The sequence below is a fragment of the Monopterus albus genome, unplaced genomic scaffold (assembly GCF_001952655.1).
Source record: "Monopterus albus unplaced genomic scaffold, M_albus_1.0 scaffold27.1, whole genome shotgun sequence".
In the NCBI taxonomy this organism is placed as follows: Eukaryota; Metazoa; Chordata; class Actinopteri; order Synbranchiformes; family Synbranchidae; genus Monopterus; species Monopterus albus.
In genome coordinates, this window is record NW_018127907.1 from 2171933 (window position 1) to 2188403 (window position 16471).

General features: G+C 41.9%; 2 protein-coding genes across 3 annotated transcripts in view; one reads left to right on the plus strand and one right to left on the minus strand.

The window, feature by feature from the left end:
- Window positions 1–1081: 1081 nt before the first annotated feature.
- hdac3 (histone deacetylase 3) lies at window positions 1082–7952 on the plus strand. Its single transcript, XM_020595462.1, has 15 exons — window positions 1082–1274; window positions 2447–2529; window positions 2610–2752; window positions 3051–3132; window positions 3372–3428; window positions 3530–3585; window positions 3705–3838; window positions 4044–4124; window positions 4258–4331; window positions 4460–4524; window positions 6240–6329; window positions 6431–6489; window positions 6857–6936; window positions 7101–7258; window positions 7361–7952. The coding sequence occupies exons 1-15, from the start codon at window positions 1220–1222 to the stop codon at window positions 7428–7430; spliced, it is 1287 nt and encodes a 428-aa protein (XP_020451118.1). The 5' UTR covers window positions 1082–1219; the 3' UTR covers window positions 7431–7952.
- A 1768-nt stretch (window positions 7953–9720) lies between these two features.
- myot (myotilin) overlaps window positions 9721–16471 on the minus strand; it is a 15185-nt gene continuing 8434 nt past the window's right edge. For both annotated transcript variants that reach the window (XM_020595460.1, XM_020595461.1), the window contains exons 4-11: window positions 15922–16069; window positions 15667–15762; window positions 14990–15024; window positions 14479–14617; window positions 14103–14310; window positions 13766–13931; window positions 12532–12665; window positions 9721–10678 (exon numbers count right to left, since the gene is read on the minus strand). In XM_020595460.1, coding sequence (XP_020451116.1) covers window positions 10536–10678; window positions 12532–12665; window positions 13766–13931; window positions 14103–14310; window positions 14479–14617; window positions 14990–15024; window positions 15667–15762; window positions 15922–16069 — 1069 coding nt within the window. In that variant the 3' untranslated portion in view covers window positions 9721–10535. The remainder of the gene's footprint in view (window positions 10679–12531; window positions 12666–13765; window positions 13932–14102; window positions 14311–14478; window positions 14618–14989; window positions 15025–15666; window positions 15763–15921; window positions 16070–16471) is intronic.

Here is a 16471-nt window from a genome sequence, read left to right on the forward strand (position 1 = left end):
GTAGATTAATTTATCATTGTCTTTATTAAAGGTATGTTTCAAACTTTTTGTCACATTGTATCTGTTTTGTTTTTTTTGTTCATTTGTTTAATGATTTTGTTTATTTATTCATTAAATCTTAGTGGCTAAGTCAATCCTCCATATTTTTGTTTGCCCAATAGGTAATGTTGTGTTACTTTAGTGTCATGTAGTACATTATCATCATTTCAGTATCACCTATAGCCGTGGTTCTCAAAGTGTGGGGTGCGCCCCACTAGTGGGGAATAAAGACATGACTGGTGGGGCGCAATGAACGGAGAAAATTAGAAATGGGTCATTAATACAAGTAAATTAAAATAACATCAGTTCGGGGCCAGGGAGAAAAAAGGTGGAACCATAGTACAACAATAACGGTTTAACGTCGGCATGTTAACGTCAGCATGTTAACTGCGGTGCAACAATATAAGGAAACGTTCACACAGAGGGCCAATAGTGTACGTAGTGGGCATAATAATGTAAATGGATACATTTGTTACATGGACCACAAAAGAAGGCGATTCAGTGCAAGCAAACAAAAAAACAACAGGCAGTAGCCTTATCAACCAAAAAGCCAGCCGAAAAGAAAATATGATGAAACCTATCTCAATTGCTGAGCAGCTCATTCTCCCTGTAACTGTAGACATGGTGTCGATTATGCTCGATGAAACAAGTGCTGCAAAATTGAAAACTATCCCCCTGTCAAACAATACAGTAGCATTTATATTTTATCCGTTTTCAACTTAGTGTTATTTGATATTTCAATAAATTTGAAATTTTAAAATTGGCCAATTTCGTTATAATTTTTTGACAATGTTTGAGAACCACTGATTTATAGTAAGGTCTTGCAAGGGTTGTGTTGTGGGTTAGAGCTTTTACATAGGTTGATTCTCAGGAGTTGTATTCTATTGGCAATATACTTCCTTACTGTTTTGCTAAGTAGTAAGGAACGAATACAAGTAAGCCGAATTTATGATAAATTTGTGATTACTTAATGTCATATTTTGATCAGTTTTTCAGCTACAGTACTATCTCTTTTCCTACCATCCCCCCTCCCCTCTATTATTGTCCCGTTATGATGACGTACTTATGGTCGGTGTTTACCATGGCGGCTGTCTGCTAAATGACTGAAAAAATGCGGGTATTATTGTTGAAAGAGCAGCCATAGTTTTACAAAAAAAAGTCATAAGATATTTCTTTCATAATGAACAACAGAACATCTTATTTTTACGACCCAGATGTAGGCAACTTTCATTACGGTAAGTTAGGTTATTGTAGTAAACAGACCTACACAGGGAAATGGTGCTAATACAAGCTAGCTACATGCTACCAACTTTACGGATGTGTTATATTTGATTTTTATATGGAATTGTTAGCACAGTGCATTTGGAGATCTGTTGCGCTGCTTTTCACCAGCTTTATAGCGTGATTTTATATTTATAGGTAACGTTACACAGCTGCACAGTTTATACAACATTTGGCCGCTAGCTAACGTGCCAGTCATCTTTACTAACATTATACCGTTCCATCATGTCACAGTTTTTAACACTTGCTGAGACATTTTCTTAATTATTCTAAATTGGCTGTTTGTAGTAAGTAATAATACAAAACAAATCAGTGTAATAGTTACATGATGTTAGGCAAATTACTATTCCTGTACAAATTCTGCCAAAATATGCCATATTATGGCCACAGTGCTTATTTGTTTAACATCTCCATAACCCTAATAAAAACTCCATAAACCCCAATAAATCAACGCTCGAAAAACTGGACTTACCCTTAGCTGCACGCACAGTATACACAAGAAGAGTCCTTCAAATTCCCACAGGACTTTAGAAAAACCCCTAACATTCTTCCAGAGGTGTTCGACTCTCCCCCTCACCTGATGGGCTGCTGCTGAAGCCGAAGCAGAGGCCTCAAGGGCGGCTGTGGCTCAGGAGGATTAGCGGTTCGATTCCCGGCTTGTCTAGACAACATGTCGAGGTGTCCTTGAGCAAGACGCTGAACCCCCAGTTGCTCCCGGTGATGTCACCGGTGTGTGAATGCGTGAGTGCTTGGGAGTGCGAATGGGTGAATGGCCAAATAATGTGAAAGCGCTTTGAGTGTGCTGTAAAAGCATAGAAAGGCACTATACAAGTATGAGACCATTTCTCTTTTAAGACCATATCGGATTTAGCAGCAAATTACTACTTTAATTATTTGTACAGCCTTGCAAACTCATGCTAGTTACCTAATCTAAGTGACAAAAGGTCTTAAAACGTGTTCTGAACGGGGCACCCTGGCCACTACCTGTACTATTCAGAACACTGGCCTGTCATTTATTAGTCTGCACAGTGGCATTATGAAATTCAGATGATGTATTTCAATATTGGTTGTCACTCTAATACATCGTGACATTAATGAAATACCTGATACCCTGTGTCCCTCCCAGGTACTGGCCACCCCATGAAGCCTCACCGTTTGTCTCTGACTCACAGTCTTGTGTTGCACTATGGGCTGTACAAGAAGATGATGGTGAGCAACATAGAGATGGTGTTACAAATTTAGACCCTGACAAAACTAGGCTTTATGTAATTTGAGGGTTTTTTTTTAAGGTTTTTAAGCCATACAAAGCATCTCAGCACGACATGTGTCGGTTCCACTCTGAAGACTACATCGACTTCCTACAGAAGGTCAGCCCCAACAACATGCAGGGCTTCACAAAGAGCCTTAACACGTTTAATGTGGGAGATGACTGGTGAGTATTGCTGTTCTTTATAATAATGGGCTGTTTTTAAAATATGCTGAAACACTATGTATTGTAAATTATGACAAAATACTTTGTTCCTAGTTATTATCAAGGTCTGGGTGTCTCCTTTCTCTTTTATACAGGACACTTGAACTTCTCGGATGCTTTCATGTTCCTCTTCTCACTCCTCTGAAAAATTAATGATATATCTGCACTGCAGCATAAATGCATCAAATAGCCAACTTGGCCATCCCTGTTATTAGAGGTCTGATTAACCCTAGCCACATTTTGGTTGTTTGTGTTTCAGTCCTGTCTTTCCAGGTCTTTTTGAGTTCTGTTCAAGATACACAGGAGCCTCTTTACAGGGAGCTACACAGCTAAACCACAAGGTAACACACATAACATGAATACACACAAGCCAGTGTTGCCATAGTGGAAGTTAGTGGTTTAATTTAAGCAGTTCCCCTGTCACAAGCATCAAGACCACTGCAGCCATGTTAATTCCTGTCCTGCTCTGACGCTTTCTTTGTTACACTGACATGGAACAACATGGCTGCAGCACTACTGGTTGACTGGTCAGGGGGATATTGTGACCTCTATTTGATGCTGGTTCTATTTTATTATCTAGATCTGTGACATTGCCATCAACTGGGCTGGAGGATTGCATCATGCCAAAAAATTTGAGGTTGGGACCAAGTCTTGTATATTAGTGCCAGTCCTCACTGCAGTCACTTCCTGTTTTACTGTGAATGGTTAAAAGACTAAAATCCTTTGTCTGTGTTTCAGGCATCTGGGTTTTGCTACGTCAATGACATCGTCATCAGTATACTGGAGCTACTCAAGTAAAAGGACACTCTCCTGAAAAACTTAGTTCAAGCCTGTCCTTGCCTGTTTCTCACTTTTCAGCCCTGTGTGTGTGTGTGTGTGTGTGTGTGTGTGTGTGTGTGTGTGTGTGGAACAGATACCACCCTAGGGTTCTGTACATTGACATAGACATTCACCATGGCGATGGCGTCCAGGAGGCCTTTTACCTGACAGACCGAGTCATGACGGTGTCCTTCCACAAATATGGGAACTACTTTTTTCCAGGAACAGGTAAATGTACCTGTGAAATGTTTTGCTGTACAAAGTGTTTTTTTCTGATTTAGAATAAACACTGGGCATTTATTACACGTTCTGAAAATGCTGTTCATCTGATACATTGTAATGGGGTAATGGGGGGGGGGGACCTATTGGTGCAGCTGAACCATGATTCTTGTTTCTCACGGTGATTCTGTTTTTTGTTGTCTTTTTGCTGTAGGCGACATGTACGAGGTTGGAGCTGAGAGCGGTCGGTACTACTGCCTCAACGTTCCTCTGAGAGACGGCATTGACGACCAGAGTGAGTTCACTTCCTGCACAGTTACTGAAATGCTGCACCTATTGTATAAACTAACAGACACAACACATTATTGTGTTGACTGTGTCAGTAGAAGAGTCATCCTGCTGTGAACCAACATCTGTATGTGTTTCAGGCTACAGGCAGCTATTCCAGCCAGTTATTAAACAGGTCGTGGATTTCTACCAGCCAACCTGCATTGTCCTACAGGTCAGATGGCACTTCTGATTTTCTATTTTTACATAGCATCTGTCATCTCACCTAATGTGGTTCCTAGTACATATGAGACAGCTGTGTTTGTCAGCACAGTTCTTGGCTGAGAGTTATTCTTTTTGCAGTGTGGAGCAGATTCTCTGGGCTGTGACAGACTGGGCTGCTTCAACCTCAGTATACGAGGACATGGGTGAGACTGAGAGACCATTACATTTCACATGCTTATATTAAATAGCTCTAAATGAATATTTTACTTGTGTATTTTTTGTAAACATCAAAGTAATCTCACTCATAATTTGTGAGGTGCATTCCCATTTACAGAGTACAAGAGAGAACCATACTGTATGTACAATGCAAATACATTTACATCATGTAGTTTCACATAGTGTTAGGGCAGAAACACACCAAGTGGGTGTGAAAGAACTAGCAACAACGAAGGCTGGCCTCTGCGTCACCTCACGCCGGGTTTGTCTGGGCCAGTCAGGTAGAAAAAGTGACAATGACCGACTAGCATGTACGTTCTGCACCTGCGTGACAGAAATAACTCCCCCTACCAGCAGCTGTCTGTATCTGTATTCACCATTCAGAAAGGGAGAGAAGAAGAACTGGAATTCAGAAGTAAAAGCTAGAAACAAAACATCTCTCGTTCAAAACAGCTGCTGTTTAAAGCTGCTTCTTGTCGAGAATATGTCTGATAAGAATTTGCAAATGACTGTCATTCTCTGCCCTCGGTCTTTTGGTTGCGGAAGAAGGGGTGTGGAGGCAAAAAACAGGGACAAACCACACTAAATGGGTAAAATCATAAATAGTACTGCAACAGGCCAAAGGGGCTTTCAGAATCAGAGTCAGCTTTGTTGGCCAGGTGTGTTGGACGTGAGGAATTTGACTCTGGTACAGCGGCTCTCGATGTGCATGTACATATCCCTATGCAAGGCAACAGCAAGGGGCAAGTAAACAATATACCAAACTTTTATGTTGTCCATATCGGGGGCCATCAAGCTGGAGTCAAATTCCTTGTATTTTTAAAATACTTGGCAATAAAGTTTGCTTATAAGGCTGTGTAGTATAACAAAATAAACAGTATAAACAGTGCAAACAGACAAAGGAATGTTCATTAGGAAATGATAAAAATGGAGTACTTAAAAAATAGAGACCTGTACGGATCTGTATAATCTGTACAATATATATTTACAGGTATTGCACTGAGGGTTATTGTCCAGTCATACTGTCATGGGTTAAGTGTTCATCGGAGTGACAGCCTTGGGGAAGAAACTGTCCCTGTGCCTGGTTGTCTTGGTGCACATTGACCTGTAACGCCGTCCAGAGGGGAGGAGTTCAAACAGATTGTGTCCGGGGTGTGAGGGGTCTGCACTGATCCTCTCCGCCCTCCTTTTGACCCATGAGGTGTACAGGTCCGCACCAATTACCTTTTCTGCAGTCCTGACTGTCCGCTGAAGTCTGTTCCTGTCCCTTTTGCTAGCTGGGCCACACCAGACAGTGATGGAGGTGCAGAGAACAGACTCGATGATTCCTCTGTAGAACTGTATCAGCAGCTCCTGGGGCAGGTCGAACTTCCCGAGCTGGTGCAGGAAGTACATCCTGAACTGTTGTTGTCTCCTGCACTGATTCACTAAGGCAATGAGAGTGGTCTCTCCCTCACCGACGAGGCCCAACGGTCCGACGGCGATTCAACGTGGTGAATTGGCCGAAAAGCCACCCACTAGGGTCGACTAGTGCCAACAGTGCGGGACACACCGGGAAGACGAGCCCCGACAGACAATCACTGACAGCAGACTGTCAGCTTGGTGTGTGTCTGTCCTAATGTTGATAGGGATGGCCGTTTCTGTTGCTGCTCTGAGTTGACTTTAATCAGTGTGTGTCTGCCTGTTGCCTTTTCTGTTTCAGTGAGTGTGTGGAGTTTGTGAAGGGTTTTAAGATTCCTCTGTTGGTCTTGGGAGGAGGAGGATACACAGTGAGGAATGTGGCTCGCTGCTGGTAAGAATCAAGAACTAAATGTGTGACAGCAACAAAACATACATTTTAAAGTTAGCTACTGCTCGGACGTTAGACAATTTCTCTTGCCTTCTGTATTCTAGGACCTATGAGACATCTCTGTTAGTGGACGAATCCATCAGTGATGAGCTGCCTTATAGTGGTGAGCTGTACCATAATGTACCACAGCTTTCAACAGTTCCAAGTTGCTAAGATTTTGCACTGGAACAGCACCTCTGGTTTTGCTTTTTAAGGTTTTTAGTCATTGCCCTGAGTGTTGTTATGTTTTGTTGAGTCCCTCAGTTTAAATGAAAAAAAAAAAGCTTCTACTGAGCAGAAATTTGTTCATTTTCAGCCTCCATCACCGTCTGTTGGAAGCCCAGTGTAGCCACTAGGGTTACCTGTAGCTGTGGGTTAGCAGATACAGCTAAAGAATGACCTTATTAGTTTACATCTGATAAGTAGAAATAAGTCATATACAATTTAATAGTCTTTTTAAGACCTCTCCTGTCCTGCTTTGTCCTCTCCAGAGTATTTTGAGTACTTTGCTCCAGACTTCACGCTGCATCCTGACGTCAGCACCAGGATAGAAAACCAGAACTCCAGACAGGTAAAGCATCATCGCACAGTCTGTGTAGTTAGAATACTCCAGTGGCTGCAGGACCTGAGCGATATCATGACATTCAGGGTGCACAGCCTAGAAGTATTAATTGGGTCTGATGACATCAGCACCTCCACTATGCCATCTTTCTAGCTGTGCACATGTCCTTGCAGTACTTGGAGCAGATTCGCCAAACAGTGTTTGAGAACTTGAAGATGTTGAACCACGCTCCCAGCGTCCAGATCCACGACGTCCCCTCTGACATGCTGAGCTACGAACGCAACGATGAGCCAGATCCTGACGAGAGAGGGGCCGAGGAAAACTACACCAGGTCAGTACACCTCCATGTCTGGGGACTAAAGTAACGGACATGAAATATTTTAAACCTGTGAATTGTTCCTGTGTCTGACTGTCAGTAATATTACTTTCTCAGACCAGAGGCAGCCAACGAGTTCTACGATGGTGACCATGACAATGACAAAGAGAGTGATGTGGAAATTTGACCAATGAGAATGAGGCTGCATCAGCTACAGACGTCACACTTTCACTTCAGATTACAAAACAAATGTAAACACCTCTGGAGGGACAGAGAAGACAGTTGAGCTCTGCCTTTATTCTCAGTAGGTTCTGTTTTCTAGAAGTTGTCAGTCCACTTCTGGTTGTTCCACCAGCATAGCTCATCAGGACATGTGTTGTCAGCACTAGTCTCACACAGCAGCAGTCCCATTTTTGAGTCATGTTATTAGCAGACAGGAAGAGTCCAGATTCCACACACAGTACATCAGCTGCTTTGTCTGTGTGAGAAGATCACAGGATGCGATGTCCCTTCTTTTCATTTTAGTGTCAGTATCTGGCCTCAAAACAAACCTCTTTCCTGTATGTGCACACATTCAAATATCTAGATTTTTTTTTCTTTTTTACATTTTTACCAAGTGTATTTTTGATCATTTTATCATAGCAATGCTATTTAGCTATTGCAATAGAAAGTCACCTGTAAATTATTTCTGTCAAATGAATTGAACTTTTTTTTAAAGTTAGGACAGTCAAAGATGCTCAGTTTTCCGTACAAAAGTGTACTAAAGAAGTTTCAGTATCTAGATCATGTGTTCTACCAACCCCTGAGATATGAGCCGTTAAGTTGTAGACGTGACAGAACTACAGGAAAAAAAACTGGAGTTCTATCAGGTGTTTTTACCCGTCATACAAAATGTGCTAACGTGAAGAACTGTTCCAAGTGCCTGCCAGGATGCATTAGTCACACATTAGGCAGCACAGATGTTTAAACCATGCTTCGTTTTAGACACTCAGTTCAACATTCTTATTTTACTGCCACAGTGTAGCCGTTTCTTTTTTAGTTACAGCATTATTCACATGCCTTTGGATTTCTGTAAATGAGGCCATTCATCCATTATCCTCCCTCCTTCCTGTTTGCTTTAGCTTTCTCATTAATCTGTTTACACATGAAAGTATGAACTGTGTGTGTTCATAATGTAGAAGAGGGTAACTGAGGTGAGACTGTGTAGCTTCTTTACAAAACAGGCAAACTGTAAAGCCACAGCAGAAACATTTTCTGCTACCTGCCACCTTCAGTCCTCTTTCAGCCAGAAACAGGTTCTATGTGATTTTTGGTATTGTCGACAACATTTGTTTTTAATAAAAGTATTTGAATTAGTCCTGTTTTTAAGTCAGATCCTTGTGAGAAAGATTTGAACACAACCACCAGAGGGCAGCACAATGCGCTATAACCTCTGTGCCAACCAGAGAAACACAGCAGGTGGCAAAACTAGACACATAGGCTTTATTCCTCATTCATTCAGTGATATGTAGAACTTCTTACACAACAAACAATTTCAGGATTATACACACTTATACCTGCAGTTTACAATCTCAACAGAAAGGGCCTAACTTACCAAACTTTGCTGTGCTTTAAGCAAATCTAACACTATTTGATCCAAACACTGTGACAAACTGCAGAAATACTGCATCTAAAACCACTGATTGAGTAAAAGACAGTTTAGTTTATAAATGCAGCCCAACTACAGTTTCTATTTTCACAGAGGCTGAACCAGAAAATGGCATTTTCATTTCCCGAGATCCAGATCTCAGGGTCTAATGGGCATCTTTAGAGTAACTCCTGCCACTGAACTGTGGCCACACAGGGTTAAATTTTCAGTCTGCATGCAGTTCCAGCAAAAAAGAAAAAGGTTTTGTGAAGTTAGCTCCCAAGTGGCAATAACAACCAGTTTCAAGGTAAGCGGGCAAATCCAGCCTCTCTTTGACTGCGTTTTACACAGAAATAGAGAGTCTGGAATCTGGGCACAGGCTGACCTTCTGCAGGTCAAGACAAGGGCAACTTCAAGTCCCAACACTGATAACTAATAACTTCATCAAATAAATAGCTTCACTCACATACACTGTATATCAGAAACACTTTAAAAACACATATTAGACTGAGTTTGTTCCACAGAGAATCTGGGCAGTAAACACCTTTAAATGGGGGATAACATCAGATTAGTCTCAAGTTAAAAACAACTTTTGATTCTGTTACATGGAGCTTTACAGACATCACGACAGCAGCAGCTGGAATTTAAGGCCTAACATTTAAATTCTGAGGCTCAAACATAAGAGCCCCCTTTTTCAACTATGAGCTAGATGAACGGAGGATGGGTGTGGACGAGATAGCCTTGCACAGAGACAGCTGTTATGATTAAAAGTGCAGTGACAGATGGTGGTAGTGTTGGATTGTGGGTACTGTAGTTAATCCAGGTTACTCCCCGTTTTTTAACCCGGACCATGGAAGAGAGCTAGAAACTGTTTCAACATTATTTCATTAACAATTATTCAAAAGAAAGGTGCTTACCCAGCACATAATAAACGAACTTGTCCTGTCTTCAGTTTTCTATGGGGAAATTGTTTCTGGATCATAGAGCGTTTGGCGATGCAGTATTGTGGTTGGCCACTGGGACAAAACCGGCAGCATAGCTGACCCTTCTGCTCCATAGCCAAGTCTATTAATACATCCATGACCTAGACCACATTGCTGAAAGCAGACACGACAGGCAGGCAGAGTAGAGAGGCAACAGGCATATGTCAAACACGAGCTTTGAACACGGGGGGGCACAGAGATAACAAGCAGCAGCAGATGGACAACATGAGTGAATATTTGAACTACACCCCCTGAACCTATGGATCAATCAAGTGTTCTTAAAGGGTGCCGTTGTTTCCTAGACATTAGAAACAATCATTAAAGGCTGATTCAGAATATCAACGAACCTCTGCAACATGGAGGAACATTTCTTTGAGCATGTTGCAAGACAAAACTTCTTTCAGTAACAGAAAACTCATCTAATACTGGATCACAATTGTAGTTTAAAATATTGCAAAGCTTATTTATCTTGCACATCAACCAAAGCATTGCTTGCTTACTGAGCCTGATTTGGACTGGCTTTTGAGACGTGGGCTTATCTGCTGTGATGCTATTCATTTGTACTCTGAGCCAAAGCAAGTATAGAACTGTTTCTGCCCTGACTTTACAGTTCATACAAGCTCTGGCCCAGCTGTACAGTTCGGAGGCGTATGATGCGTGACAGACTGGAGTTAGTGTGGATCTACAGCTCTTCGCTCTCATACAGCGGGGCAGTGTGTTGGGCGGGACTCTCTACAGTCAGAGCGGGCATGTGGCGCCGAGATGACAGCAGCTTCAACGTGTTCGAGGCAGGGGTGTTCGTTTTTACAGCTGCAGTTGTGCGAGCTGGAAAGGACAAAGAAGAAAGTGGTGATTTTAAATATTACACTCAAGAACATGATTTTAGTTTGTTATTTATAAAACACCACTAATGAATCTGGTACAACTTATTTGGACTGAATGATTGATTAGCCAACATCATCATTTGACTACAATATTAATCTACTCTTTTGTAATTTTTCAATCTCCTTACATCTTCTTCAACAAAGACTGACTGTGGGATCCATTACTTTATTTTACTCGTACATCTGGCTTAAAACTTTGTTTTAACTATTGGCTGTAAATAATATAAGGGGCAGCCCGTACAAAGTCATGTACCAGTCATTTTCTGACATTACATACACATGAAATTGTGTCTGCAGCGTGTAGTAATCTCCTCCAGCAGGACCTGGTTCAGCCTTTTTCTACAGACCTGCAAATTTCTTGTTTATTCATACAGCTAATACAAACTCATGTCACCAACAGCAGCAATACTGGTTTTACTGGTGGGCAGTGGAGGCTAAACATTCTTTTAAGCTGGTGTCTGAAAATAACTCTTCTGCCCTGCACGCCATAGCACAAGGCAGCGCGGCACGGCTCAGTGCCACATATGTAACCAGCCCATGTTTAGCTTTTGATTCTTCGGGGACCTGAGACACTAGAGCGGAACCAGGAGTGTTTCACATGCTGTGCATGTGTCGGTTCTTTCAGGTGTGTTGATGGTCAGAGCTACATGTGTGAGTAGTTGTCAACATACTTTATAGGTCAGTCCCATCTGTGCCTTATTAAACCTCAGACTCGTTTTAGCAAGTCAGGTGTCAGAACACACGTGCAGAGTATCATCAGATATCACTACTTTTTGTATATCACCAAGGCTCAAAATGTACAGTAAGGTGCCTAAAACAACTTAAAAGTATTAACTGAAAAGCCCAGACAAAAGCAGCCCTACTACTCTAGTCCAGTCTGCATTGGCTGTACATCAACATCAGCAGCTGTAAATCGAACTATAAGCTGCTGTAAATGCTCTACAGAGTCAATCAGATCCATTAAAAGTACGTCTTGTACAAATGAACACCAACATAAAAAGCTTATGATGATACACCTCAGTTTTTGTTCCGAGGTCATTTTATTCTGACATTCACAAAAATAAAAATATCAGATGTCTAAAATTGCTGAACAAGCCAAAAGACTAATTAATCCAAATGACTGTTAAAAGAGCAAAAAAACAACTAAATCTACATTCTAAATTCATTATAATGTTAAAAAAATAAAAATAAAAATCTCATTAGCAGAGATATGAGTCAGACTAACTTAATAGTGACATGGACTGACTTTCATTCATCTATAGTTTGGTTGTCCTCTGCAGTTTGTCCACAATATACTGTACATACAATTATGTGGAGCTACATACTCCACTGAGGGACATTAAATAATGATACAGTTGTCAGTAGTATTCTTAAACAAATAATTTGAAGACTAAATGTGTGTGCAGTGTAAGCCACCCCCTGCTGTAAAACCTCTTTCTTGTAACGCTTCAGTACGTGAGGTCCTGTTCACCTGCCGAGTTCTCAGCTCCCTTTCAGGTTTGCTAATCAGATGAGCAGCGGTGCTCATCCGAACAGAGGACCAGGTAGTGTTCTGTACAGCTTTTGTCTCTCCCCTCACACACACACACAACAGATGGAGTGTTATTGCAGTATGCAGTGTCAGGCTTCCAATCGATCTCATAACATGTTTGATGCGCTCCAGGCTGTGATGCTAGACTCACAGCATTCTCCATCTGCTGTTGTAATTTTACTATGGTAACTACCAGACTATCTTGAACAACAGATAGCTAACATGGGCCATTTAAAATTTGCATGAACAAACAGTGCACTTACTGCCTACATCCAGCCTGGCATTGCAGGTAGACATGCCAGCTTCGTTAATGGCAGAGAGCGTGTACCAGCCAGCATCGGACTTCATCACCCTCTCTAACAACAGGCACTGCCGGCCTGAGCCATCCTCGTACAGACTGTGGACAGACAGAAGGACACTGCAGTTCATAACTATGTTAACACACATCAGAAAAACTGTCCTCATGCCGACTAAACACTCAAACGAACAAATACTAAGCAGTTTATAAACCAAAGAAATTAAACAGGGAATAATTAATTTTGCACCTGTGTAACACACCAGGGCATTTGTGTAGTTTTCATGTTAAGAGAGCAGCTTGGAGACAAAACATTATTTGTTGTGTTTTTAATGAACCCTCCCCCCCATTTACAAGTGTCAGTTATAAATGTCGAGTGCGAGTGATGCTAAATACATTAGGACTGCGAATCTGTTCAAATAAGAAGCCTGACATATTTGGGGCCTTATTGCACATTAACATTTTATTCAGAATATTACAGCAACAAATTTAAAGCACACCAGAGTCTATAATGCAGCAACATTAATTAAACATTCTTACCTTCAGTTATTAAAAACAGCCCATAACGTGGTCATGGGGCAGGAGTCCATGATCTCATCATCATTAACAGTTGTAGGCTTTATAACTGGCCTGTTAGCTTCTGATTTCTGACTAGCTTTGTCCTGCTGTGACTTGAAATAGCTACTTTAGCAAATTCACCTGTTGCATTTTTGCTCTGTGGCTAACATAACGTTACACTGAATGTGCACCTGGCCCAGTGTCACATGCGCAGGCTGATTACATTGTGATGTAATTAGCTTAACTACCCGTTTTTATTATATTTAACTGTTCTAATTTTAGTCTAATATGCTGTTGTAAAAGGCTAGTGGTACCAAAAGTATTAGACTTCCTATATATTACTCAGATTCATTTTCTTTCATATATAAATGAGGTGCCATGTCTGGCACAAATTAACCTGCGTATGGATACAGTTTCTTATTAAAATAGGAACATAACCTGCACACTGACTAAATTCTCAAGATGCTTGTAATAGAGCTCTTTTAAAAACATGAAACTCTTTCATAGAAATGATTTCAGTAGCAGGAGAGGAGGAGGAGGATGTGCAACAAAGCCCCCCCGGCTAGAATCGAACCATGGATGTTGTGATTATGTGGCATGCACTGTAACCATTCAGCTACCAAGGCACTTTGAGGCACCCATACCTCATTCTGTTGGGGTCAATGCACAGCATCTCTTTGTCTTTCTTCCAGAAGAGCTGTGGAGGAGGGGAGGCGTCAACTCTGCACTCTAGCCTCACAGTGTCGCCCTCCAGAACTCTGGAGTTTGACATCTTCTGGATGAAGGTGGGAGGGCGGAGAACCTCTTGAGCTGCAGGAGGAAGAAAAGGCTGCTCAGCACAAGTGGATAAACTCTGTCGCACCTTAGCCTGGTATTGATTTACAAAATCCTTCATGATTATTATGAAGCAGTGCTTTGGTGAACTTCTATTAAAAAGAAAGAATTACCAGTCTTCAAAATAGGATGTCATGGCGTTTTTACCTATTACATCCAGCCTCATGGTGAATCTGCTCTCCCCCGCTCGGTTCCTGGCCACGCACTCGTACACACCAGCATGGTGCACTGTGACTATCTCTATGATGAATGAGTGCACCCCTTTTTCACACACCAACATCTTATGGTAGTCATCTGGACGAATGGCTTTACCATCCAGGTACCAGCAGACATCTGGTGTAGGCAGGCCTCCGACCTAGACACAGAGAGGTTTTATCCCTTTGTATGACCACACAATTACTGCATTTATTTTTGTTTAATGTACACAGAGCTCCTGACCTTGTACAAACACAGACTGCAGTGTACAATAAACTTAAAAACATTAAGGCCCTGGTGTTAATACATGCACGTGAGAGCGAACCACCTTGAAATCAATTCTACAGCAGCGTCCCTCCTCGACAGTGAGGTCTGTGGGGATCTGCAGGAAGCGAGGAGCGTAACACTTCTCCTGGATAGTTGATCCCTCAGTGCCCCTCTCATCTGTCTCCGAGCGGTGCCTTCCCCTGCAGCGAGACATTATTTATTCAGAACCTCGCTTTCACTTACTGAAATTTACAGTCCACACAAGTAAGCATAGTAACACCGATTCCTCTGACAGCATGGCCACTGTACTGACTGGAGATCTGTACCTCTCCAGACAGACAGTTGGAGTTACAAACCTCTCAGTAAATTTAAAAATAATTACACAATGAAGAGATGAAGTTAACACAGGCTATAGTTTTGGTAGTGTAAAGTTAGCAACTCATTACAGCAGACAGTGAATACTGCTCTGCTGGATGGGAGTCAAGGGAAAATCCCACGCTCAAAGCTCTTATGTTGAGCTGGAAATTCAAGTTAATAATTACAAGCAACACCGATACAAAATTAATGTTTACCATAGTCCGCCCATGTGTCGTCCCTCTGAGTCTGGCTGTAACAGACAACAAATGAACTGAGGTGATTACAGGTTTGAACTGGCACTGTACTGGTCAACATAACACAAGGAGGCTTAGGCAGTTTGTGTGAGTGTACTGCATGTATTCTGACACAAAGGTCCTGTTGTCACCAGTGAAGGGGGCCCGTTCTCAGAAGATAGGCTAGAAAGCCACTGACAAACCTTGTTAGCTTAAGAGGATGTTTGTGTGTGTGTGTGTGTGTGTGTGTGTGTGTGTGTGTGTGAAAAACAGAACAGATGGTACAAAGCCCCTATCAGCAACAGAGGCTTTCTAACAAAATCCTGCATACACACAGTGAAGTGGTCAAAATGACAGCATGAGACAGCTCACTGGGGCTGCTGATTATAAATCGCCAGGCTTTTTCAACTCTGGGCTCGGGAGCTCATTAGGAGGCCCTAAGAGGGCTCCCTGTGCAGCCATTCAAACCTAAGTGACTGTAATAAACCGTAGGCTTTACTTAATAACAAAATGAAAGCTAATGGGTTTTGTAGCAGAACCAAAGAGAGAAACGTTTTCACATTAGTACAACATGAAACATACTGTTAAAGATGGTTAGATTGAGGGATGGGATTTTTATATTATCTGCTGACTGACAAAATTAAAGTTTGTTGTCATACCTGATCAAGCTGTGGAAGACTGTCTTGGTCAAACACGTAGGCGACATTGTCTGGACCCAGCAGACGACGAGCCATACGCTCCTCATATGACAGTTTCTGTCAAAAGTCAGACTTTACACTTAAATTTTCACACATACAAAGTGTGCTGTCATTTGTTTTGCTATAAACTATAGCAATTATGTTTTCTGCAGGTGTTTCTGGATGGAGGAAAAGGCAGGATTTTCCCACTCCTCACACAATTTGCAAGACGCACACCTGGCTGTTTCTCCTCCTAGCCTCCTTTGAGCGCAACTTCTTCTCCAGGTCCTGGATGAGGGCATCTTTGGAACCTTGGATTTCTTCATCTGTGGAACGAGAAGATGGCCGAGGAACAACAGACTTCTTGAGGATGGGCTTGGGAAGTCTGGAGATAGAAACAGGAGGAGGAAGGAACAGAGGTTCAACAGAGCAAAAGAAAGAAGCACAGAGACAACAAAGAAAAGATTTTAATAACAAACCGTTAGAGTACTAAGGTATGGCATGACAGTTATCCCTTACAGATGCTATTAAACACATTCAGTGTGGGGACTGCAGAGTTCCCATCAAAGATCTGATGTGAAATGCCACAGATTGTACATAAACTTGTGAAACTAGGTCAAAGCCACTTCCATGACTTTATACATTTCCAGTCTGTTAATTTTTAATTCATCCATCCATCCATCCATCCATTTTCTTTCGCTTATCTGGAACCGGGTCACGGGGGCAGCAGTCTAAGCAAAGATGCCCAGACTTCCCTCTCTCCAGACACTTCCTCCAGCTCCTCCGG